Source organism: Sminthopsis crassicaudata, chromosome 3, assembly GCF_048593235.1.
Source record: "Sminthopsis crassicaudata isolate SCR6 chromosome 3, ASM4859323v1, whole genome shotgun sequence".
Classification (NCBI taxonomy): Eukaryota; Metazoa; Chordata; class Mammalia; order Dasyuromorphia; family Dasyuridae; genus Sminthopsis; species Sminthopsis crassicaudata.
The window spans coordinates 622,632,904-622,657,482 of NC_133619.1; the positions used below are offsets into that span (position 1 = coordinate 622,632,904).

The window sequence follows — 24,579 nt, forward strand, 5'->3', positions numbered from 1 at the left end:
GACTGTGAACAAATAATAAAGAAGAGAGAAGCAGTGGAAGCTCAAGTTAGTCTAAAAAAGAGTGTGGCAAAAATTACAGTTGAATAAAGTAATCCTGAGGACATTTAAGGATGAAAATGATGGGAGAGCAACAACTTTTCCAAGAAGGAAAATAGGATTGCCAACTACTTTTACTACCAAGAAGAGTGGAACTACTATACATGGACTCTACCTTTACTGGAAGAAGTACTTTCTGGTAGAAACGGCCCTGAAAAGTGGGGAAAATAACTGGAATAGGAAAAGTTTATATAGAAAAGATCTATGCTGAAGAAGACACAACTGTGAAGGTACTGAGGGACTGAAGAGAAAAAAATACCAATAGCATGGGGAAGATATTTCTGACATAGTTAATGCCACAAAAAAGGAGGGATAACCAAGAAAACACTAACTAGCTCTATATTTTACTCACCCAACTATGTAAAATCATTATGCTTGCCATACATATACAAACAGAAACACCCTCAGGGAGATCATTAATAGGGGACAAGCAAACTTTTGGAAACCATGTTCAGTGATGGGTCACAGCTTTACCATTTCACAATTGACCAAAAGGTATAGAAAATATGAACTCCTTTTGTGCCTGATGTTTGATTATGAAAAAATCTTTGATTCAGTAGAGAAAAATACTTTCTTAAATGTTCTTTTCCAATATTATCTATGTCGGTGTCATAGACCAAGAAGTTGCCACTTAGAGTTTCATAATGAAGAGGTCTTCCCTACAGTTAGTAAAGTCCTCTAGAGAATCCTCTTGGTGAAACCTTGAAGAAGAGGTCTGAAATTACTCAAAAAAAAATCTCTTCACACTGGAAAATCCACATGATTGAAGAGTGTCTATTGCCTAGATAGTGGATTATTAATTAGTTCCAAAAGATTAGAGAACTATTTTCCTCTTTTTCCATTCTTACAAAATCTTTAAGAATGATCTACATATGTATTTTTTGATAGATTTATCTAATTCTGAGAGGGGGAGATCAAGGTCCCCCATTAGTATAGTTTTGCTACAATTTCTTCCTGTAATTGACTTAATTTCTCTAAAAATCTGGATGCTGTACCATTTGGTACAAAAAATTTTGTCTTGATACTTCATTGTCTATGGTATCCTTTAACAAGTTTCCTTCCTGATCTCTTTTAATTAAATTTATTTTTGCTTTTGCTTTATCTGAGATCAGAATTCTACCCCTGATTTTTTCTTTGCTTCAGCTTAAGTGTAGTAAATTCTGCGCCAGCCTTTTACCTTTATTATGTATGTATCTCTATATCAAATGTGTTTCTTGTAAATAACATATTGTAGGATTCTGGAATCCACTCAGCTATCCATTTCAGTTTTATGGGAGAGTTAATCCCATTCACATTCACAGCTATGATTACTGTGTCTTTTTTCCTCCATCCTATTTTCTACTCAGTATATACTTTGGTTCTCTCTTTCCACCTTGTCCCTACTTATTAGTGTTTTGTTTCTGATCCATTCTGCCCTTAAACTGCCCTCCATTCTAACATCCCTCCTCTCTCCTCTTAGCCCTTTCTCCTAATGTTTCTGCTTACCCTTCTATCTAGTCCTTCCCTTTCCTTTCCCTTTCTCCTTCTACTTCCCTATAGGAAATGATAAATTTCTAAATTCTGGGCAGCTAGGTGGTGCAGTGGATAGAGCACCAGCCTTGAATTCAGGAGGCCCAAGTTCAAATCTGGTCTCAGACACTTAACACTTCCTAGCTGTGTGACTCTGGGCAAGTCACTTAACCCCAGCCTCAGGAAAAAAAAAAAAAAATTCTAAATTCAATGGGGTGTATATATTATTCCCTCTTTGAGCCAAAACTGATGAGATTAAGCTTCAGACAATGCTCATCCTTTTCCCTTCTTCCCCTCTATTGAAATAGGTCTTTTGTGTCTCTTCAAATGACATAATTTATCCCATTTTACCTCTCCTTTCCTTTTTCTATCCTTTAATGTCTTTAATATCATTACATCAGAATCAATTTACATCCACAGCCTCTGTCTATTTATGTTCCCCTCTAACTGCCCTAATAAAAGATAGAGTTCTCAAGAGTTATAGGTATCATTTCTTCCATCTAGAGTTATTAACAGTTAAACTTTACATAAATTTTTTTTCGTGTTTACCTTTCTATGCTTCTCTTGAGTCCTGTTTGAAGATCAAGTGTTCTGTTTAGTTCTGATCTTTTCCATAGAAATAATTGAAACTCTCTTACTTTATTAAAGATCCATCTCTTCCTCTGAAAGATGATGTTCAATCTCTGGGTAGTTGATTCTTGGTTGTAACCCCAGGTTCTTTGCCTTTTGGAATATGGTATTCAGTTGTGACTCCTTGATACAGGAATTCTTTTCTTGGCAGCTTGCAGTACTTTTTCCTTGAAATAATAATTCTGGAGTTCTACAACATTTTTTTTTTTTTGAGGGGGGGGGATCTCTTTCTAGAGATGATCAATGGATTCTTTCAATGACTATTTTGCCTTCTGGTTCTAGTATATCAGAACAGTTTTCCTTGATGATCTCTTGAAGAATGTTCTCCAGCCTGGGTTTTTTGTTGTTGTTGTTGTTGTTGTCTTCAGACAGACCAAAAAATTTTAAATTGTCTCTCCTGGATCTATTATCCAGGTTGATTGTTTTTCCAACGAGGTATTTTATATTTTTTCCTTGTTTTTTTTTTCATTCTTTTTCATTTTTTTTGACTGATTCTTGATGTTTCATAAAGTTATTAGCTTCTATTTGCCCAGTTCTAGTTTATAACATATAATTTTATTAGTTAGCTTCTGTATCTCTTTTTCCATTTGATTAACATTGTTTTCTTCAGTGGAATTTTTTTTTTTTTTTTTTTTTGCATTTGGCCAATTGTATTTTTTAAAGGGATTGCTTTCTTCAGTCAAATTCTTTCCTTTCTTTTACATGTTGTTGACTCTTTTGTATACCTCTCATTTCTAAACCAATTTTTCTTTTACCTCTCTTATTTCCTTTTTTAAATCCTTTATGAGCATTCCCAAGTAGTCTCTTTAGACTTGAGACCAATTTATATCACCCTTTGAGATTTGCCATGTGAACATCTTGTTCTCCTTTGAGATTTGCCATATAAGCATCTTGTTCTCTTCTGAGTTGGTGTTTTGGTCTTCCCTGTCACCATAATAACTTTTTATGGTTCCTCATTTTCTTCCTCTCTCTCTCTCCCTCCCTTCCTCCCCACCCCCCCTCTCTCTTCCTATTTTGTGACTTTAAGGTTAAATCCTGGTCCTGGGTCTATACTAAGCTTCTTGTGCAGATCTGAATCTTGGCTTTGAGCACAGGGGCCCTCTGGGTTTGGTGTCTTGTTCACAATAAGGGGTAATCCTACCTACTTTCTCCAGATAACACCCTAGTTTTCCTGGCTGTCAATTTGCCTTCTGTGCTGGGACTGGATGCTTTTCCACTGGTCTGCTCTGCTACTGAGCCAGAACTGAGAGTCTCAGTTGCTGATCTGCTGTGATTAAGACCATCTCACTGGCTTTCCTGGATACTCTCTGAATTAAGCTGAACATCCCTTTCACCCCAGTAAAACTGAATATACACCTGATTTTTAAAAAATATTTAAACATATATTGTTATAATATATATAAAATATATCTATATATATTTTTTAAAATCAATAATGAAAACAGAGCAAATTTTTTACAAACTGTCTTCAGTCATATAATTTGCAATTGACTGACAAGTTCAGAGAATACAAGATCACCCTATATTTATTATTTACTGATGGTTAAAAGAAACATTTTACTCAGTTGAGTCAAGTTAAGGCTGTTATTGGAACCAAATGAAATAATATGTGGAAAAGTGATTTGCAAATTTTATAAAACATATGTAAAGCATATTAGCCATCGTGGCTAATAATAATGATAATAAATGCAAGCATGTAATAACAACAAAGATCACCTATTTCAGTTGTGTCTGACTCTTCATAATTCCATTTGGGGCTTTCTTGGCAAAGATATTGGGATGGTTTGCTGTTTCCTTTAACTCATTTTACAGATTAGGAAATTGAGGGAAATAGGGTAAAGTGACTTATCCAGGGTCACAAAACTAAGAAGCATCTGAGACCCTATTTGAATCCAGATCTTCCTGACTGCATATCCAGCATTTTATCTACTGAACTATCTAGCTCTTCCCCAACCATAATAACAGCTAATGTTGAAAGATTTACAAAGTACTTTGCATATATTATCTCATTTGATCCTCACAAAAACCCTGGGAAGTATCTCTAAGTTACAGATGAGGAAACTGAGGCAAGAAGTGATTAAGTGACTTGCCTGAGAAGTGTTTGAGACCAGATTTGAACTTGAATCTTCCTGATTCCAGGCCCAGAATTCTATCCATTGCATAAACTAGCTGTCTTGCATCATAGTTGGATGCAAACCCAGCTATAGATGACATATATTTGTATGTGCTTATTTGCATATATATTATTCTTTCTGTTCTCGTCCATTGATAGAACATATGGTAGTATAAGCACTATTTAATTTCTGTCATTATAGCCCTGTGTTTAATATAGTGCCTAATAAATAGTAATCAATAGTAAAAAAAAAAAAAAAAAAAAAAATGCTTGACCCTCTAGAGTCAAGTCCAGTATAAAATGTAAGCTCCTAGAGACAGCATTTGTTTCATTTTCCCCACTCCTTACCAAGGGCTTGGCACAGTGTAGATACTTCTGAAATATTTGCTGCTTTCAATAGAGTCAAGTACAGATTCTTTTCCATCAATGGGGCTCCCATATTTTAAGCTCATACAAGATTCAGTCACAGTTAATGACATGAGAGAACTTCACTCAGCAATTTATTCGTTATCAATATCGTGACACTCAAAACAAAAAGAAATCTGCTCCCCAAAGGTGGCTCCATCATCACCGTGAAGCTCTGGCACTGAGTCCAAAGGGAATGGGGATGTCCCCAAGATGGTGAGGTCTTCCCATAATTCTTGTTTGTGAATGACCTTGTGCTGGTTTTCCAGGAAATAGTATAAAAATTTTATAATTCAGGAATTATATGATGGGAGAAACATGGAGAGCTAAGAATAGCTCTCAGCTTAGCAGAGTTTATAGAGAAATGTGTCTGATATGTTTTATTGGAGCCTCAGTAGGTCTTTTTGAAGTCATGTGATCAGAACTATCTGAGGATGAGAGGCACTAGTGTGCTTCAGTCTGGCCTCTCATAGGAAATACCCACCTGGAAACCATGGGAATAGTCAGCAGAACAATCCATAGGCAGATCTTCATTTGAATCAATGCTATAACTCTGGGGGAAGTTCAAACCACAAAACTCCTACCCCTACAAGGTAGGGGGAAGAGGGCTGAGGTATTAAAAGGCTTGTTTGGTATCACACAGCCAGGTATGTGGCAGATGCTGGGTCTTCCTGACTGAGCTAGGGCAAAGCGCTTACAAACAAAGGTCCTGGGCACAAGAATATGTTTTGCATGGGAATCTAGTGCATTCTGAAGATCTGCCCAGGTCATTTGTTCTGATTCCTCAGTTGGAGCTCCTTTGTTGAGGGTGAGCTCCTTTGCAGAGGAGAAAATGATTTTCATCCCCTGAGAATGGCTGAGCTGAGATAGCTGTCAAGAGAGCCAGGGATAGGGTTAAAGTTAGGGTCCTAGATTTAGAAGCAAAAAGAAGTCATCTAGTTCAAACAGAGATCTTCTAATTATAGAGAGAGGAAGTAGACTTAAATCCAGACTTTGCAGAGGTCTTAATAGGTCCAAGTTAGAATGGGTCCTAACTTCCTCTCAAGTGATGTGATTTGCCTTAGTCGAAGAGTCTCAAAATCAAGATTTGAACTCGGGTCCTCTGACTGCAGATGCAGCTGTACCAAGCTGCCTCCTCTCAGTAGCTGATCTAGGAATCAATCAAAAGACATTAAGTATCTACTATGTGCTAATTAATAAGACCCAGGCTGGAGGTACTAGATAATTGGCTCCAAAGCTTTAACATGTTTTGATTTTTACTCGTCTGTTGATTGGTTCATGCAGCCTGGCAGCCTATCCTTCCCACAGGGGATCCCCATATTGGTGCTAGACTTGATTTAGACATCTGCTTGGCTTAACCTTAGAGAAGCTCAGGACTCTAGGACTGAAGCAATCTAGTCCAGCCTTTCCCAGGAGCTAAGGGGACTGCAGTCTGTCACCATCCTGCCTGGTTCTACCCAAGTCTTCAGTGATTTCCTATGTGCCAGATCCTGAGAATAGAAAAACAAAACAAAACAAAAAGAAAAGAGTCCTAGCTTTCAGAGAGCTTATGTTCTCTCCTCCCCTCCAGCTAACTTCCAACAGGTTCCAAGCTAACAGGTACATCTTTTTTTTTAATTTTAAAATATTTCAAAATTATTTTATTTTTCTAATTACATGTGAAAATAGTTTTCAACATTCATTTTTAAAAGATTTTTGAGTTACAATTTTGCTTCTCTCTTCTTCCCTCATCTCCCCCTTTCCCAAGACATCAAGAAATATGGAATAGGTTAAACATGTACAATCATTTTAAACATATTTTTATATTAGTCATAATAGATGCATCTTGATTGTTTTCCTCCATGGCTGTTGGTGGGGGCTGTCCCTCGGTTCCTTGTTCCTTAAGGTTGGGGCTTGGCAAATGGTATTCCACAGATATGGCTGCTTTTCCACCTACCCCAATTTTCTAGGGGGCCAGTGGGGAAGGCCACCAGATGCCTTATGCACTATATGAAAGTGAAAGTATTATTAGAAATTTCTCTTGTTTCTCTTTAATTCAATTTGGCAAGTCTTGATCGAGTGATGGGCACTAAAACTACAAGCACCAAAAATGAAACAGCCCTGATTTCAAAGAGTTTCCGTTCTTATATGTATACGGTTAAGTAAATATCAAATTTGTGCCATCTCATTTTAAGAGAGAGAAGATGATAACATGGGTATTGGGGTACGGGAGAGCGGGAAGAGTCTTTGTAACCAGGAACATGCTTCTCTTTGCTGCCCACAGCATGCTGCACTCTCCGAGTACCGACCCCTCTTGGCTGAGACTCACGCTTGTCAGCACCGGACCTCGGTAGCCGATAAGAAGCTCATTCTCATCCCTCTCATCTTCATCTGCTTGCGGGTCTGGAGTACGGTTCGATTTATCCTGACTCTCTGTAACTCCCCTGCTGTACAGACCCCTGTGCTGGTGGTCTTACACGTAAGTTGGGGGTCTTGCCTCTGATATGTTGACTGAACAAGTTCCTCTCTTCCCTCCTTTTCTCTCCTTTCTGTCTCTTCCTCTTTTCCTCCTTCTTTTCTCCCTCACTCCCCCTCTAGCAATCACTTAGATTCCAACTGAGGCATGGAGTATAGATCTACCACTAATTGATCACCATTAATTGATCTACTAAACATCTACTATTCTATACCTATACCTGTTCTGAAGCTGTACTCAGAGGAGTATAAAATGAGGGACTACAAAAATGAGGGAGGCAGATCTTTCTCTCAAACAGAGCTACATTCGACTGGGGAAGGAAAGATAAACCAGTATGTATCTGATAATCGAAGGAAAAAGTGGCAAAATTTGGGGAATAATAGGTATAAAAGTAGAACACTGAGCAAGGAGTCAGGAATATCCGAGTTTGAATCTTGCCCCAGATACTTCCCAGTTGTATGGCTCTAAACAGGTCATTTAACCTCTATTTGTCTTAATTTCTTCATCTATAAAAGGGGGTATTAATGCCATCTACTTTTCAGGGTTGTTTACAGGGATCAAATGAAATAAAATGCAAACTTCTTCCCAAAGTTTAGAGAGCAATAGAATTGTGAGCTGTTATTATCATTGGTAGCTAGTATCATTAAATGACATGTGTAATGTAAGTGTACCCAAAATAAATGCAGGATAATTTGGGCAGCTGGAGGAGGGGAAGGATCAGGAAAACTTTCTCCTAGAAAGTGGTACTTCAGCTGGCCTTTGAAGGAAAGGAGGGATTCTAAGACATGGCAGTCAGGAGAGAGAGCATTTCAGGAACCAAACAGCCTGGGCAAAGTTGCAGAAGTGGAATGTCATGTATAAAGGACAATGACAAGGAAACTTTGGCTGGACAGTGAGTTGCTCAAGGGAAAATAATGAATAATAAGCATACAAAGGTAGGACCTGGGCCTAGGAAGGCCTAATGACCTTGGGCAAATTACTCAGTTTACTCATCTGTAAAACAGGAATAATAACAGCACCTCCTTTACTGGGTTGCTATGAGGATGAAATGAAAGGACTTATCTAAAGTGCTTTGCAGACCTTAAAGATACAGAAATATTAGTGGTGGTGATAATGATGATGATGGTGATGAAGATATATGCTGGTGAGAGGAAGAGCTTGTTTTTAGAGAGGATTAATCTAATCTTCAGATATTTCTGAATTAGAAATCCCTGGGGAAATCATTGTAAACAGATTTAGGGCTATTCAGGGACTAGGGGGTTGAAGATGGAAAGGACCATAGGATTCCTCAGAGGCCATTTAGTTCAACCCTTTCACTTTGCAGGGCTGTCATGGTGCAGTAGGCAGAGCAACAGACCTGAAGTCAGAAGGTTCTGAGTTCAAATATGGCCTCAGACATTTATTAGCTATATGACTCTGGACAACTCACTTTACTCTGTTTGCTTTGGTTTCTTCGTCTATTAAATGAGCCGGAAAATGGCAAATCATTCCAGTATCTCTGCCCAGAAAACCCAATTCAAAAGCAAAACAACAATAACCAGCTCATTTTTACAGTTAGAGGGCCCAGGAACAGCCAACTTTCTGTGAGGTGGGGAGGTGGGGGGAAGGAAAGAACAAACAGGTCTTGGTCTTTCCACATCTAGAAGGGCACCTTCCAACCTTCAGGTGAATACTTTTCCTCTTCTGCCCTGGCAGGGAATCGGGAACACATTCCAAGGAGGTGCCAACTGCATCATGTTCGTTCTCTGTACCCAAGCCGTCCGAGTCCGGCTCTTCTCTCTCTGCTGCTGCTGCTGCCAACGCTTGTCACCTTCTCTGGAGGATCCTGACAGCAATTACAGGGACCCCTTGCCCTCAAGAACAGGAGAGTCCCAGCATTCTAAATAGGCACCAGCTAGCCCGCCATCACCTGAGTTTCTGGCCCTGGCCCTCTTCTTGCCTTAATCTTTGGGTGGCTTCTGGTTTCCAGGAACACCCCTCCCCCTTGAGCAGTGAATCCCTGCTGGGGGAGGTGACTTTGGGCAGAGGATTGGGTTGCACATTGAGTGTGTTTTTGCTGCTCATAGGTCATCCGTCTGTGTTCCCGAGCATGGGGGTGGAGGCTGTATGCTCCAGTTCCACTGTGTCCTGGGACTCTTGGGCAATGCTTTCCCATGTGACCTGCCCCATGGGAGGTCAGAGAGTTTTTGCCTGCCGAATACAGACTGGAGCACACACAGAGCTCAGTAGGTGGAGAAGAGGAAGCCAAATCTCAGGGTCTCGCCAGTCTGATATTCTGTATTAGTGCTCTTAAAGGGTCGCACAGGGTTTATTCATCTTTCTGAAGCTGTGTGCTTTCCTCTGTCTGAGAGCATGGTGGGGGAGAAGTTGGTGGTATATGGAGTCCCCCCCCCCAATCAGATAATATCGACCTTCCACTCTATGCCAGGAAACTTGGAAGAAACCTAATTTTCTCAGTCTCAATTTACACAAAGTGTTCACCATTCTAGGAATTAGCAGGGAGATTTCTAGGAAGCTTCTGGGTGACTAATTGCAGCAAAACCCAAGCTGAGAATGTCTGATAAGGAACATTCCAACTGATAGCAGGAGTTGTTTGCTACCATAACCTGCACTGATAATCCCCTTGGGGGTCAGGGGGTAGGGATCTTCTCTGGGTCTCTAAGAGACCCCTGAATCTCCTGATGCACTTAGCACCCTCTATGGGTTACTTCTGGCACCTGTACTTGCTTCACACCCCTGTTTACTGATCAGAGCTAGACAAAGAAGAGGTGTTTGACTCTTTTCATGTCAGGAACTCCTGTGGCAGCTTGGGAAAGCTTATGGACCTCTTTTCCAGCAAATGTTTTCTAAGTAATTGCAGGCAATGCTAAAGTTCAATAAGAGGTTAAGTACAAATAAAGATGTGATTTTTTTTTTCCTTCTCCAAATTCATAGACATCTCCCCAATACACTGCCAAAATTTATCCACAGACTGGAGTCTGGCTTAAGGAGCCCTTGTCTAGAGGCCTCATCATCCCTTTTTATGAGAATAGTATTACAAGAAAATACTTGGGGGCAGCTAGGTGGTGCAGGGGATAGAGCACCAGCCTTGAATTCAGGAGGACCTGAGTTCAAATCTGGTCTCAGACACTTAACATTTCCTAGATGTGTGACCCTGGGCAAGTCACTTAACCCCAACTGCCTCAGGGGGGGAAAAAAAAGAAAATACTTGAAAAGTAAAGTGACTTTTTTGTGGGCAATGGAGATCTAGTTCATTAAGCCTTCTTATGTATGTATTTTGTTTTGTTTGCTAACTCATACTGTTTGTTTGTTTGTTTTTTTTTTTGGTGGAAAAAGACATCCAGAAGGCAGAGGAATGAATGACCTGCTAATTCTCTGTGTCCTTTCCTCCCATCTCCTAATAAATACTGCAGGATGTGGAGGGACAGGCAAGCTGAAAGTTGAAGATAGAGTTGCTGGCTTGGCGCATTTGGGGAGGAAGTGATGACATGGGCCCCAGGGCCAGCCTCTGAAGTTTCTGGGGACAAAAAGATCTGGAATAAGCTTCTCTGGATGTTACCACTTAACTCAACTTCCTCTTCTTTTTTTTTTTTTTTTTTTTTTAAATTCCGGAAAATAATTACTTCCCACCTTCCCCTCCACCAACTGCTATGGCCTCTTTTCACTCTCTCTCTCCCAGTTATCTTAACGGAAATCCAGTTTTCCGACATCGTGGCCACCAAGCAGCCAGCTTGGGCCTAAGTCTGTACTACCTTCCCAGAGAAATGGGATCAACTCCAGCAAATACCAGGTTGGGCGACGTTCTGTTCTGTGGGACATGGCTAATAATAGCTTGTCAAAGTTTGTAAAGCACTCTGTGTTCATGGTCTCATTTGCTCCTATGATTTAATTGCTATTATTACCCCCTGTTTTTCAGATGGGATAGCTGAGGCTTAGAGAGAAGTGACTTGCATAGGGTCATAAAGAGTTGACGTGGGATTTCTGACTCTAAAACTGCTTGGATATTCTAGCTGGATGCTGCTGGGAGGGAAGGGATTGTGGGACTGGCAACTTCCCACAGGGAAGCAGGCTGGCAAAGGGAACCTGAAGACTTGTCGTCTGTGGTTTCTTACTCAGGTGACTGGGCACTACAGAAAGGAAGCTGAAACGTTACTGCTCCCCTTCCTGACACTCAGAATTAAAACCATAGTCTCACTTAATTTTGATTCCTGTTTTGCTGATAAGGACCTTTTTTCAGAAAGAGGAGGAGACCTGTGAGTTGAGAAAAATAATGATATTTTTGGTTCCTTTTGTAAACAGTTCCCTTTATGAAAGTGAACAGGGATTTGAATTTTTACCTTTGGCAGGGAAGGAAAAAAAAAAAAAGAAACCAAAATCCTAAATTTATTTAAAAAAAAATTTATTAAATAACTTTATGTGCCAGATACTGTGCTAAGTACATTACAAATATTAGCGTAGGGCAGCTAGAAGATCGCAGTGGTTAGAGCACCAGCCCTGAATTCAGGACCTGAGTTCAAATGAAGGCTCAGACACTTAACATTTCCATGCTGTACAACTCTAAGGAAGTAACTTTTTGCCTATTTGCTGCAGCAAAAAAAAAAAAAAAAAAATTAACTCATTTAATCTTCACCAAAAAGTCTCGGTAGGTAGATACTATTATTACCTCCATTTTACAGATGAGGAAAATGAGGCAGAGGAGAAAACCAAGGTCATGCTGGGAAGTGTCTGAAGCAGGATTTGAACTCTTACTGACTCTAGTTCTGTGTGCTATGGTGCCACCTAGTGGCGTATATGACCTCTGCACTCTCAGAGTTCTAAATGTGGGATCCCGTAGGTTTTGTTTTGTGAGGCAATTGGGTCACACAGCTAGGAAATGTTATGTGTCTGGGGTCCAATTTGAAATCCTGACTCCAGTGCTCTACCTATTGCATCATCTGGCTACCCCCCCCAGCCTGTAGAATTCTTAATCTCTGCAAAATGAGAGACATCCTGACTTAGTGTGGATAGGAGAGCTCTTCCCTCTGACATTTGCCAGGCTTGTTATTTTAATCTCTCCGTGCCTCAGTTTCCTCTTCTGTAAAATGGGCAGATGATTGGACTAAATAGATACTAAGGTACCTTCTAGCTCTACTCTGTAAGAAATCTGTGTAGAAATCTCTGTTCTTGTGACATTCATCTTGTTTGGAGAAATAGAAAGTCAGGAAGTCCTGATTTCGAATCCTGCCTCAGATGCTGTGTGATCCTGAGTGACTTCACTTCTGTTTCCCTCAGTTTCCTCATCTATAAAATGGATATAAAATAATCACATCTATCTCTCAGAATTATTGTAAGGACTGAGATAATTTTATTTTTTTTTTTAATTCTTTTTTCTTTTCTTTTCTTTTTTTTTTTTTTTTTTTTTTTGGCTGAGGTAATTGGGGTTAAGTGACTTGCCCAGGGTCACTCAGCTAGGAAGTGTTAACTGTTTGTTACATTTGAACTCAGGTCCTCCTGACTTTAGGGCAGATGCTCTATCATACACTGCGCCACCTAGCTGCCCAGAGATGATAATTTTTAAAACTCTTTGGCGGGTAGTAAGTGCTATAAAAATCTAAGCTATTATTTTTATTGTTACGATTATCTTCCATTTTTCTCAAAAGATAAGACTTTGAAAAGAATCTTGCAGATGGAGTCAGAGGCTCAGGAGCCTCCCTCAAAGAGCCAATCCCCCTGGGGAAGAAGGGAGGGAGATTTTATCCTCACCTATCCTTTCTCTCGTTGCAGCTCCTTCCCAGAGGTCCTCAGCAATTGCTCATTGGACCCCCTCCCCCTTTAGTGCCCTTTGTTCCAGATCCCTTTTCCCACCAAACCCACAGTTAGAATTCTTTTTCTCCAGGTGTCCATGCTGGTGTCAATTGCCAAGCCCAGGGCAGACTGGCAGGAAATCTCAGCCCTGGCCCTACCCTTGGTGCTGCGCTGTAGGCAAGCTGGGAGGACAGCAGTTGTTCAGAATCTGCCCTGTGGCCCTTTTCCCTTGGCGAATATAATAGCATTTAATTTAAAATATAATTCTCTTTTAAGCAAAATTAAAAAAAAAAAAAAAACCAACCACAAATTTCTAGAATAAATAATATGCCTTTACTACTTGCACTAGTGCCCCAGGTTCTGGGTGGGGTCTGCACCTTGGAGTTACCCTTCTTCCTTTCCTGAGGTCAGAACAGCCATGAAGAGTACCCTGATGTCCCCAGTGCTATGGGGCTAAGCTTTGGGCCACCCCTCCCCCTCCAAGTGAATTTTACTGTCTTCTCCAAAGTGCTCTTAATTGTGTTCAGATGGAACACAAATTTTGGAGGGTATTTCGGGATCTTTCTTGGGATGTTAGTCTGATCCTTTCTCATTTTCTAACCCAATTTCCTATTTCTTTGTGGGGAATGGTTTTTGTAAAGAAATGATTTTTATTTCAGCATGGACAGAGTCCTCTTGTCCACTACAGGGAAAAAATACATTTTTATAAAGTCCTTGTTGTAACTTAATAAATTGCTATGTGTTCATGGGAGTTTTTGTATGTATAGAGAACATTCCCAAGGCTTGCTGTATTTATTGGTGAAACAGCCACACTGATTCCAGGTATGAAGGGAGATCAGGAAACACAGAGAATTGGGGGTTTGGAAGCAGATTTCAGGGAGGAATTTAGTTCTCCGTGTAGCTGCTACAGAGAGCAACCCACCACTGAGTAGTCTCTTACTCACTTCAAGCCTGTGAAAGTTAGAGAGAATAAAGGGAAGGGAAGGAGAAGGAAGAAAAAAACTAACTTCATTTTACAGAAAAGGGAAACTGAGGACTCAGCGGTAAACTGACTTTTTTAACGGATTCAAACCTAGATCCTTTCCCCTAAAGAAGAGATGTTAAGCACCAAACTAAAATATAATTGGGAAATATTTAACAAAATAAATAAAAATATAATAGATAATACTGACCCATCTGGGTTTTACAAAGTGGATCTCTACTTAAAGTGATTTTTACTTAATATGAATTTGCCCTTGCTCACCCACTTCGCTTAGCCTACAGAGTTGTTGAACTGTGTCTTGACTCTTTGTGACCCCTTTTGGGATTTTTTTTTTGGCAGAGATAGTGGAATAATTTGTCATTTCCTTCTCTAGCTCATTTTATAGCCTATAAACCAAAGGTATATCCAAAAAATACTTTTATGCAAGACTTAAGATGGACTTAAATGTAGACATGTTAAATGCTATACCATGATAATAAGCAAAACTATGAAATGAAAGTTAAAGTTAACGATAAAATATGCTGTAAAGTTAACCTAGGTTACAGTCTGTTGCCCCTTCCTCATCCAGAGCACATCAATTTTATTAGTGGCAGTTGCCTGTGCAACTTTTTTTTTTTTTTTTTTTTTTTTTTTTTTTTTTTTTTAAGAAGCCATTGAGAGATGTTGGGAAAGCATCTTTCTTTATTTCTCAAACAATAATATCCTCATCTAGTCTTTGAATTTTTAAAAATCTTGAAGTATTTGGAGCTATCTTTTCAATACAAGGAAAAAAATTAACTCAAATGATGAAATGTTTTTCTACCATTTTGTTGTGGACCTTTATTGATTTAAGAACACCACATGTTAACATTATCTGTGTTCTATTGTTTGTTTTTATTTTGTTCATTTTGTTGTTTGTTTATTAGCTTTATTTTGTTAAGTATTTCCCAATTACATTTGCAGAGGGTTCTGATACAAGCCTTTTCTTCCTTCTCCTTCCTTTCCCTTTGTTCTCTCTAATTTGCTCAGATTGGAAGTGAATGAAAAGACTACTCAATGCTATATTCCTCAATGATGGCAGATAAGTGGAGAATTGGATAGCTCCCTAGTCCTGAAATCAGAAGTAGTCAAGTTCAAATCCAGCCTCTGACACTTACTAGCTGAGTGATCCTGGGCAAGTCACTTTACCCTGTTTGCCTCAGTTTCCTGATTTGTAAAATAGGGATAATAGTCCCTTTCTCACAGGATTTTTTTAAGGATAAAATAAAACATTTGAAGACCTTTATGAAAACATAATCATACAGTTAGTCCCTTTCTCACAGGATTTTTTTAAGGATAAAATAAAACATTTGAAAACCTTTAAATGATATATTAATATTAGCTGTTATTACCATTACTATCATTGTCAGAATAGGTGATTATTCTGTTCCTGACTTGATGCCCCACTCTGCTCTCCAGCTGCTTACCATATTAATGTAGAAGCTAATGTGGACTCTAGATGGGCTTAGCCTACTGAAACTCAGAACTAAGCACGAGATCCATCACCCCCAGCTCCTCCTTCTGGGATTACGAGGCTATCCAGCCTAAACTCAGTCTTCTTGCCACCCCTACTTTCTGCCATATTCTTCCCCCCCCCTCATCTCCCCAAAATGAAGCTGTTTTGGTAAGTTCTGTTCGCAGAATCATAGATTTACAGTTTATTTTACAAGAAAAGACACTGGGATCTGGGGTTCTGTGACTAAATTTAAATCCATGTCCTCTGCAGTCTGAATTTGCCCTTTCCACTCTTCTGTGTTCCAAGCAAGGGAAACAAAGGCTTAACCATACGAGATGGGACAACAGAAAGCTCTTCCCATGGGGTGTGCAGCATTATTTGTGGGGACATGGGGCTCAAGTGCTCAGCCCCTCTGCTGGGAGCTCTTCCCAGGTGTCTCCATAGAGCACATGTGGTACAGATGTGGAACCAGCACAGCTTTCTCTCCAGAGAACATCAGAGCTGGATAGGGCCTTTCCACAGAAGGGTCACAGACATGTGGCTTCCACAAGACCACTCACATCCACATAAGAGCAAGCAAATGCACACATACCCATACACACAACCAGCTTGGCTTGTTTCTCCTGAATAAAGTGATCACTGGTCCCACACTGTGAGCAGTGCAGGAGAGATGGGAGCAAAGATGGAGCCCCACAGAATTTTGGGGAGAGCTCACACTGCACTTGGGTCTCTCCTGGCTCCCAGTCTAGTTCTGTCTCCACTATATAAAACTATTTCTCCTCATATTGCTTTCTCCTTAAGTTTCGTTTTGGGTTACTAAAACCATTTTGGGTACCTCATAGGTTTATGGGCAACTAAGGGGTACCACACTGCATAGAGCATTGGGCCTGGCAAGACTCATCTTGCTGAGTTCAAATCCAGCCTCAGACACTTCCTTAGACCCTGGGCAAGGCCCTTTGCCTCTGTTTCCCCATCTGTAAAAATAAACTGCAGAAGGAAATGGCCAACCACTCCAGTATCTCTGCTAAGCAACCTCCAAGTGGGATCTTGAAAAGTTAGACAGATAGACTTTAAAAATCAATGACTTAAAAACTTGTGATTCATTCATTTGTGGGTGGCAGATTCAGGACTTAATTTCAGACCTTCCTGACTGCAGATCCAGCTCTATCCAATATACTCTACTGAGGATGCCAGAACAAAAGAGTCCCATAAAAAAAGAGTGCCAGATGTGGCAAGATAGATCTGAGTTCAAGTCCTGCTGCTACTTATTATTTAATGAACTTAGGAAAATCATTTGACTTCTCTGGATCCGAGTTTCTTCTTCTGTAAAATGAATGATGTTTTAAAACCCCTCCTAGCTATAAATCCTATTCAATTCTCTGAACATTTACTAATATTTATTAATTTATTATTACAGACACATTAGTCAATCAGCCAGCACTGATTAAGTAGTTACTATGTGCCGTGCTAAATAGGCACTAAGGTTATAAAATAAAATAGTTCCTATCCCCAAGGAGCCTACAAAACATCAAGTGTTGTTGTTCGTCCTTCATTTTGGGGGAGGATCAGTGATATCATAGGGTGATGTCTTGACTCATGCATGAATTAGATTTAATTGATCCACCTCACTCTCTTATAGAATTATCAGAATTCAGGGACAGGACAAAAGTCCTGGAAAAGTGCCCAAGATGCAGGGCATGACTTTGAACTCTTGGATGTCCCCGCAAGGTCAAAGTGCTCCACGGTGCCCGCTTCAGCCTCCTTCAAACAAACCATTCTCATGTGCCCATTCTGCCAGGGGATGTCCTCACCTGCTCAGGACAGGCACCCCCCTAACTCACCTATAGGTTGGAGGTGTGTCAGTTACCCTCGACCTGGTTTTTAGCCTGTATACTGGTAGAGTTTTACCAGAGTATGGCTGGCCACTGTGCATGTTGCAGCTTCTTGGACCTCAGTCTCTTGTTCTGTGTGTTTGCACAGGTTATTGCTCATCCCTGAAACGTATGGGGAGGTACAAGGTACAGGGTGTCCCAAAACTCTCTGTGCAGTTTTAAACTTTGATAGCTTGTACACAATATGTATGCTCAAGGGTATGAAGGGCAGTTTGTTGGGTGTAGAACAGGAGATTCTAGAGGTCAGGAAGAGCAGCATGAGAACACACAAGGTTTGGGGCTGTCACTGATGGGTTTGAGGAAGCAGAAAATGGAAGGTACCTCAGAGGAGTTCCTTGGGCCTAGGCAGCTTCCTGGGTGGAACCACAGGGCTGCAGACTGGCAGACTTGGCAGAAGCAGGCCTAATGTGTCTTCAGTTATCACTGCCAAGCAAGTGGAGAAAAGCTTTGGCAAAGATGATGCCCAGTCACTGGTCCTTCCTAATGGTCAGGGAAGGGAATGTCCTGGAGCTTGGCTGGGTATGGGAAGGCTGAGGCATGTCTAAAGCACTCACCCTCAAGGCCCAGGGCTCCTTCCAAAGTTGAAGGAGGCCCAAAAAGGCCTTTGTTCTGGGGCCAGTGACCAGTGTAGATTAGGAGGGGCAGCAGGGCAGATGTCCAACAGATGTGCCTTCTGAGCTCAGGGCATGGGGAAGCTGAGGGAAATCTTGAACTTTACATCTGCACAGAGAAGATCCACTCCAGCAAAATCATTCCTTCTTTGAGTTTATATAAATACTTTTAAAAGTCCTTTATCACCATCTGAGACACTGCATTCTTGGCTTTCATAAAAATCTGTTGTTATTGTACATACTCCCTCTCTCCCTCCTTTCATTTCTTTCTATCCCTTTCCCTCTCTCTTTTCCTTTTCCCCTTTCCCTTTCTCCCCTATTTTTCTCTTCTCTTGCCCCTCTTTCCTTCCTTCCTTCCTCCCCCCCCCATCTCTCTCTCTCTCTCTTTCTCTCTCTCTCTCTCTCTCTCTCTCCCCCCCCTCGGTTTTTTTCTTTTTCTTTGTCTCTGTCTCTCTCTGTGTCTCTGTCTCTGTCCCTCTCCTTTGGTCTTTTTCTTTTTCTCTACCTCTTTCTCTCTCTCTCCCTCCCTCCCTTTTCTCCTTCTTCCTTTCCTCTCCCTCTGTCTCATCTCCCTCCTCTCCTCTTTCTCTTCTCTCTTCCCCTCCTCACCCTCTCCTTTTTTTCCCTGTCCCTTCCCCCACTTCAAAAAAGAAATTAAAGTTGAATTAACTAGTAGAGAAAAAATAGCTTGTCCAAAAAAGAAACCCTTCTTATGAAAGAAGAATAAGCCATCTATTACTTGGGCCCAGGAACAATGGTTAAGAGCAGCAGACTGGCTAATGCAGACCCAAAAATCTTCCTAGCCACTAAGAGCAGAGGGTTGTGGGTTCTAGAGCTTGGAGTCCAAGCTGTCTCACAGTGGAAGCTCTGCAGAAGTGGAGTCCTCAGGCTGGAAGCTTAGTAAGGAAAGACAAGACAACCACTAGAGGACACTGTTGTAAAGAGAATCCTTCTGAGATCTGGGGGGACTCCAAGGTCAGAAATTCAGTAAAAATGGGCAGCAACCATTTGTGGGGAATTCAGTGTTTATTGAACTGAATGGAAGAGAGGTTTCTGATGAAAGGGAGGAAATAGTCACTAAGCACTTTGTAAGTTAATTTGTATTGTGCTATGTTATATTACCTTATAGTCTATACCATACTACACATCTTCTTAACTACATTATATTATACTATATACTATATATATACTATATTATAGTATATATATACTACATTATTCTATACTATATTTTATGATATTAATCAATTATATTAATTAACATAATAATAAAATATAATTTTTTACTATACTATTTAGTATACTATACTATAGTACTATACTATACTACATTATATTATATTTAGTATACTATGTTATACTACATTGTGCTATGTTATACTACCATACTATATTTTACTATACCAAAGAATACTATATTATACTATACTGTGTTATACCACATTATACATTATATTATACTATCCTACATTATACTGTACTATATTGTACAACATTATACTATACTATACTACATCATATTATATTATAATATACTACATTATACTACATTGTACTATGCTATACTACATTATATTTTGTAGTATACATTATACTATATTATACCACACTATACTACACTATATTATATACTACATTGTACTATACTATACTACATTATACTTTGTAGTATACATTATACTATATTATACCACACTATACTACATTGTACTATGCTATATTATACTACCATATTATATTTTATTATATTATGCTACTATATAATACTGTATTATATTATACTATACTATTTCATGCCATATCATATTATTTCATTGGAGCCTCACAAAAACCTTGCCAGGATAGGTGCTGTTAATATTGCCATTTTACAATTGAGGAAACTGAGGCCGACAGATTAAGTCTAAATGTCTGTGACTAGATTTGAACTTAGATCTTGCTGCATGCCACGCACTGTGACACTGGCTGAGGGTACAAAGGAAGGCAAAGACAGTCCCTGCTCTCTTGGAGCAAGACGACAGGCAACACAACCAGTAAATTGGAGGTAAATGCAGAGGGAAAGCACCAGCATTAAGGAGGCCTGGGAAAGGCTCTTGCAGAAGGTAGGATTTTAGCTGGGACTTAAAGGAAGATGGAGGTGAGGGAAGAGAACATTTCAGTCATGGCGGATAGACAATGAAGCTGCAGAGAGTCAGAGAGCCTTCTCTGAGGAGCAGTCTAAAGGTCAGTGTCCCTGATGCAGAATGCAGAGTGGGAGTGGGAGGGTGGGGAATGAAGTGTGACAAGACTGGAAAGGGAGGAGGAAAGGACTTTAAAAACTTCCAAAGACCCAGCTAAAATCTCATTTTCTGCTGCCTTCCCTAAGCCCTCTGAATTCTAGCGCTTTCCCTCTATTTTCCTTTCCTATATTGTTTGTTTGTACACATCTGTTTGCATGTTGTCTCATTCATTACCTACTTGATACCTTTCATTGTTCATTCATTCAATTATATCCAACTCTTTGTGACCCCATGGCCCCTCCCATGCCAGGCCCTTCTATCCTCCACTATCTTTCAAAGTCTGTTCAAGCTCAGGTTCTCTGCTTCCATGACACCATCTCTGCATCTCATCCTTTGTTGTCCCTTTTCCTTTTGCCTTCAATATTTCCCAACATCAAGGACTTCCCAACTTCAGTATTTGATCTTCCAGTAAATAGCCTGAATTCATTTCTTTAAGTTTTGATTAGTTTGATCTTGCTGGCCAGGAACTCTCAGAAGTCTCCAGAATCACAATTCAGGGGCAGCTAGGTGATGCACCTGGTGATAGAGCACCAGCCCTGAATTCAGAAGGACCCAAGTTCAAATCTGGTCTCAGACACTTAACACTTCCCAGCTGTGTGACCCTGGGCAAGTCACTTAACCTCAGCCTCAGAAAAAAAAAAAAAGAACCACAATTCAGTCAGTTCTATGGTGCTCATTTTTCCTTATAGTACAATTCTCACAACCATATGTTGCTACTGGAAAAACCACAGCTTTAACTATATGGACCTTTGACAGCAAAGTGATATCTCTGCTTTTTAATAGACTGTCCAGATGAGCCAGAGATTTCCTTTCAGGGAGCAATGTCTTTTAATTTCGTAGCTGCAGTTTCCATTTGCAATGATCTTTCAGCCCAAGAATATAAAATCTGACACTGCTTTCATTTCCTCTCCCACTGTTTGCCAGGAAGTAATGGAACCGTTGTCAAGATCTCAGTTTTTTGGATGTTAATCTTCAAACCAGCTTTTAAGCTCTCCCCTTTTACCCTCTCCTCTTTTACCCTTATCAAGAAGCTTCTTAATTCCTCTTCACTTTCTGCCCTTAGAGTGTATTATTTGTATTATTTGCATATCTGAGATATTGGTATTTCTCCTGGAAATCTTAATTCTGGCTTTGGATTCATCAGTCTGGCATTTTCCAGCATGTATTCTATACATATAAGTTAAATATATAAGTTAATATAATTAAGCTAAATAATTAAAGTGACAATATACAGCCTTCATATTCACTTCCCAAACTTAAACCAAGCAGTTGTTCAATGTTTCCTTCTAACTGTTGCTTCTTGGCCCACATATAGTTTCCTCAGGAGGCAAGTTAAGATGTTTGGGAACTCCCATCTCCTTGAGGACTTGGCCCATTTTGTTGTGATCCACACAGCTAAAGGCTTTAGCGTAGTTAATGAAGCAGAACTAAACGATCTCCTGGAACTCCTTTGCTTTTTCCATAATCCAACAAATGTTGGCAATGTGCTCTCTAATTCCTCTGCCTCTTTGATAACCAGCCTAATTTTGTGAGAAATCTCAGATCACACAACGCTGAATCCTCGCTTGCACAATCTTAAACATAACTTTGTTGGCGTGTAAAATGAATGAAAAATTGTTCAATAATTTGAACATTTTATGGTATTGTCCTTTTATAGGATTAGGACATGAATGGATCTTTTCCAATCAAGTAACCACTGTTGAGTTTCCCAAATTTGCTGGCATATTGAGTGCAACACTTTAGCAGCAAAATCTTTCAGGGTTTTAAATAGCTTCACTGGAATTTCACCATCTCCATTAGCCTTATTGTTAGCATTGTTTCCTAAGGACTTAACTCCCCAGGATGTCTCACTCTAGATCAGTAATTACTCCATCATGCTTATCAGTAATGTTAAATTCTTTCTTGCCCAGTTCTTTTGTGTATTCTGATCACCTCTTCTTAATCTTTTCTAGGAGAGTTAAATCTATTGTTTTGCCTTTTTCATGACCATTGTTTGTGGAGGGTCATAGATAGTGGGACACCCTGGTGCGAGGTATAAGACCTTTTAGTCCAGTAAAAAGAACCCTGCTATTGTGGCTGGTTTGGCTCCCCATCCCCCCTAAGTTTATCTCAACCCTGAGAAGTCAGGGGGTGTGACAAGCTGTGTTGTAATTAAAGCAGTTATATTATTCTTTTTTATTAATTTTATAATTCTAAATTTTTTTTACAGTATATATGCATGAGTAATTTTTTTTTATAACATTATCCCTTGTATTCATTTTTCCAAATTTTCCCCTCCCTCCCTCTACTCCCTCCCCTAGATGACAGGCAATCCCATACATTTTACATGTGTTACAGTATAACCTAGATACAATATATGTGTGTAAATCTCATTTTCTTGTTGTACAGTAAGAATTGGATTCCAAAGATATAAGTAACCTGGGTAGATAGACAGTAGTGCTCACAATTTACACTCATTTCCCAGTGTTCCTTCTCTGGATGTAGCTGTTTCTGTCTATCATTGATCAACTGGAAGTGAGTTGGATCTTCTTTATGTTGAAGATACCCACTTCCATCAGAATACATCCTCATACAGTATCGTTGTTGAAGTGTATAGTGCCAAGCAAGTGTGTGACTCAGTACACATTTAGTCTAAGACCAGCCTTTTGACCAGGAAGTAGGGAACCAGGAGGAGAGACAATCTAAAATTGGGAAAAATGGGTCCTGGTCCAATTTTGGCTAGATTTTTTAGACGAATGCTGGGTATTCTTATGTCCTCATTATGTAAACGGAATCAGTCTCAAATTAAGAGACTACTAGCCTCAAATAATTAATAATATTTAGTAAGTGTCAGGTATTTATTGAGACAAAAAGGCAAAACCACAGTTTCTGTCCCTTGGGAGCTTAAACTATGAAAAAGGGAAGAAATTAGGAAACACAGTATGTATATAACTGATTGGTTTAAGATTGGAAAAGGAACACAGAAGATTACATGTTGTCACTTTATCTGTTAGGATTACTAGGTGAGAACTCAGGTTGTCTGGATAGTGACAAGGTGAGAATTCACCTAGTAATCCTAACATTTATCTATTTAACTTATATGCAAAACACATCATGGAAAATGCTAGGCTGAATAAATTCAAAGCCAAAATTAAAGTTGCCAGGAGAAATATCAACAATCTCAAATATGTAGAGAATATCACTCTATGGCAGAGAGTTATGAGGGTAAAAGAGGAGAGTATAAAAGCTGGCTTGAAGTTTAACATCCAAAAAACTAAGATCTTGGGAACTGGTCCCATCACTTCCTGGCAAAAAGAAGAAAAAGAAATGGAAGCTGTATCAAATTTTATATTCTTGGGCTCAAAGATCCCTGCAGATGGTTACTACAACATGAAATTAAAGGACACTTGCTCCTTGGAAGGAAAGTGGTATCATCTGGACAGCTTACTAAAAAGTAGAGACATCACTCTGCCAATAAAGATCCATATAATCAAATCTACGTTTTCCCACTAGCAATTACAGCTGAGAGAATTGGATTACAAGAAAAGGTAACACCACAGAATTGGGGTGCTGGAAAAGACTTTTGAGAGTCCCTTGGTTAGCAAGGAGATCAAATCAGTCAATATTTAAAGAAATTAATTTAGGCTATTCACTGAAAGGTCAAATACTGAAGCTGAATACTGGCCTATAATGAGAAGAAGGGACTTATTGGAAAAGACTTTGATATTGGGAAAGATTAAAGGCAAAAAGGAAAGGGGGACAGAGGAGGATGAGAGGGATAGATAGTATTATGGAATCAATGAACATGAACTTGGATTTTGAGAGACAATGGAGGAATGGAAATATGTTTAAAAGGACTGCACACATTTAACTTATATCAGATTGCTTGCTGTTTTGGGGAGGGAAGAGTTAAAGGAGGGAGGGAGGAAAAATTTGGAACACAAAGTCTTAAAAAATAAATGTTGAAGATTATCTTCACATGTATTTGAAAAAATAAAATACTACTGACAAATAGTAGAAGATAGAAGGGCATGTGTGTTATGGTCCACAAGCTCACAAAGAGAGTCAGAAAGCACTGAACAATGACATGATAATAAAGCAAACCTTGAATTTGCCCAAGACTGTCACACTGAAAACTTAGCAAATGATTTATGTTGATACAAATTGGCTCCAAATTGGATTTTTAAAAAAGATAATGGTGGGGCTAGATGGTATACTAAATAGAACATTAGTTCTGGAATCAGGAGGACCTGAACTCAAATTTGGTCCCAGGTACTTAACACTTCCTAGTTGTGTAGTCACTTAACTCCAATTGTTTTGTTTTGTTTTTTTTAATATCATTGGTGCAGCTAGGTGGCACAGTAATTAGAGCA

The 24,579-nt window shown here is 39.5% G+C and overlaps 1 protein-coding gene across 1 annotated transcript in view; it reads left to right on the forward strand.

Moving 5' to 3' along the window:
* The window catches only part of GPR157 (G protein-coupled receptor 157), a 46,676-nt gene extending 36,544 nt beyond the window's left edge, over window positions 1–10,132 (forward strand). Inside the window, exons 3-4 of the mRNA XM_074306351.1 lie at window positions 7,017–7,211; window positions 8,904–10,132. Of these exons, the coding sequence (XP_074162452.1) occupies window positions 7,017–7,211; window positions 8,904–9,095 (387 nt within the window). The 3' untranslated portion in view covers window positions 9,096–10,132. The remainder of the gene's footprint in view (window positions 1–7,016; window positions 7,212–8,903) is intronic.
* Window positions 10,133–24,579: the final 14,447 nt, after the last annotated feature.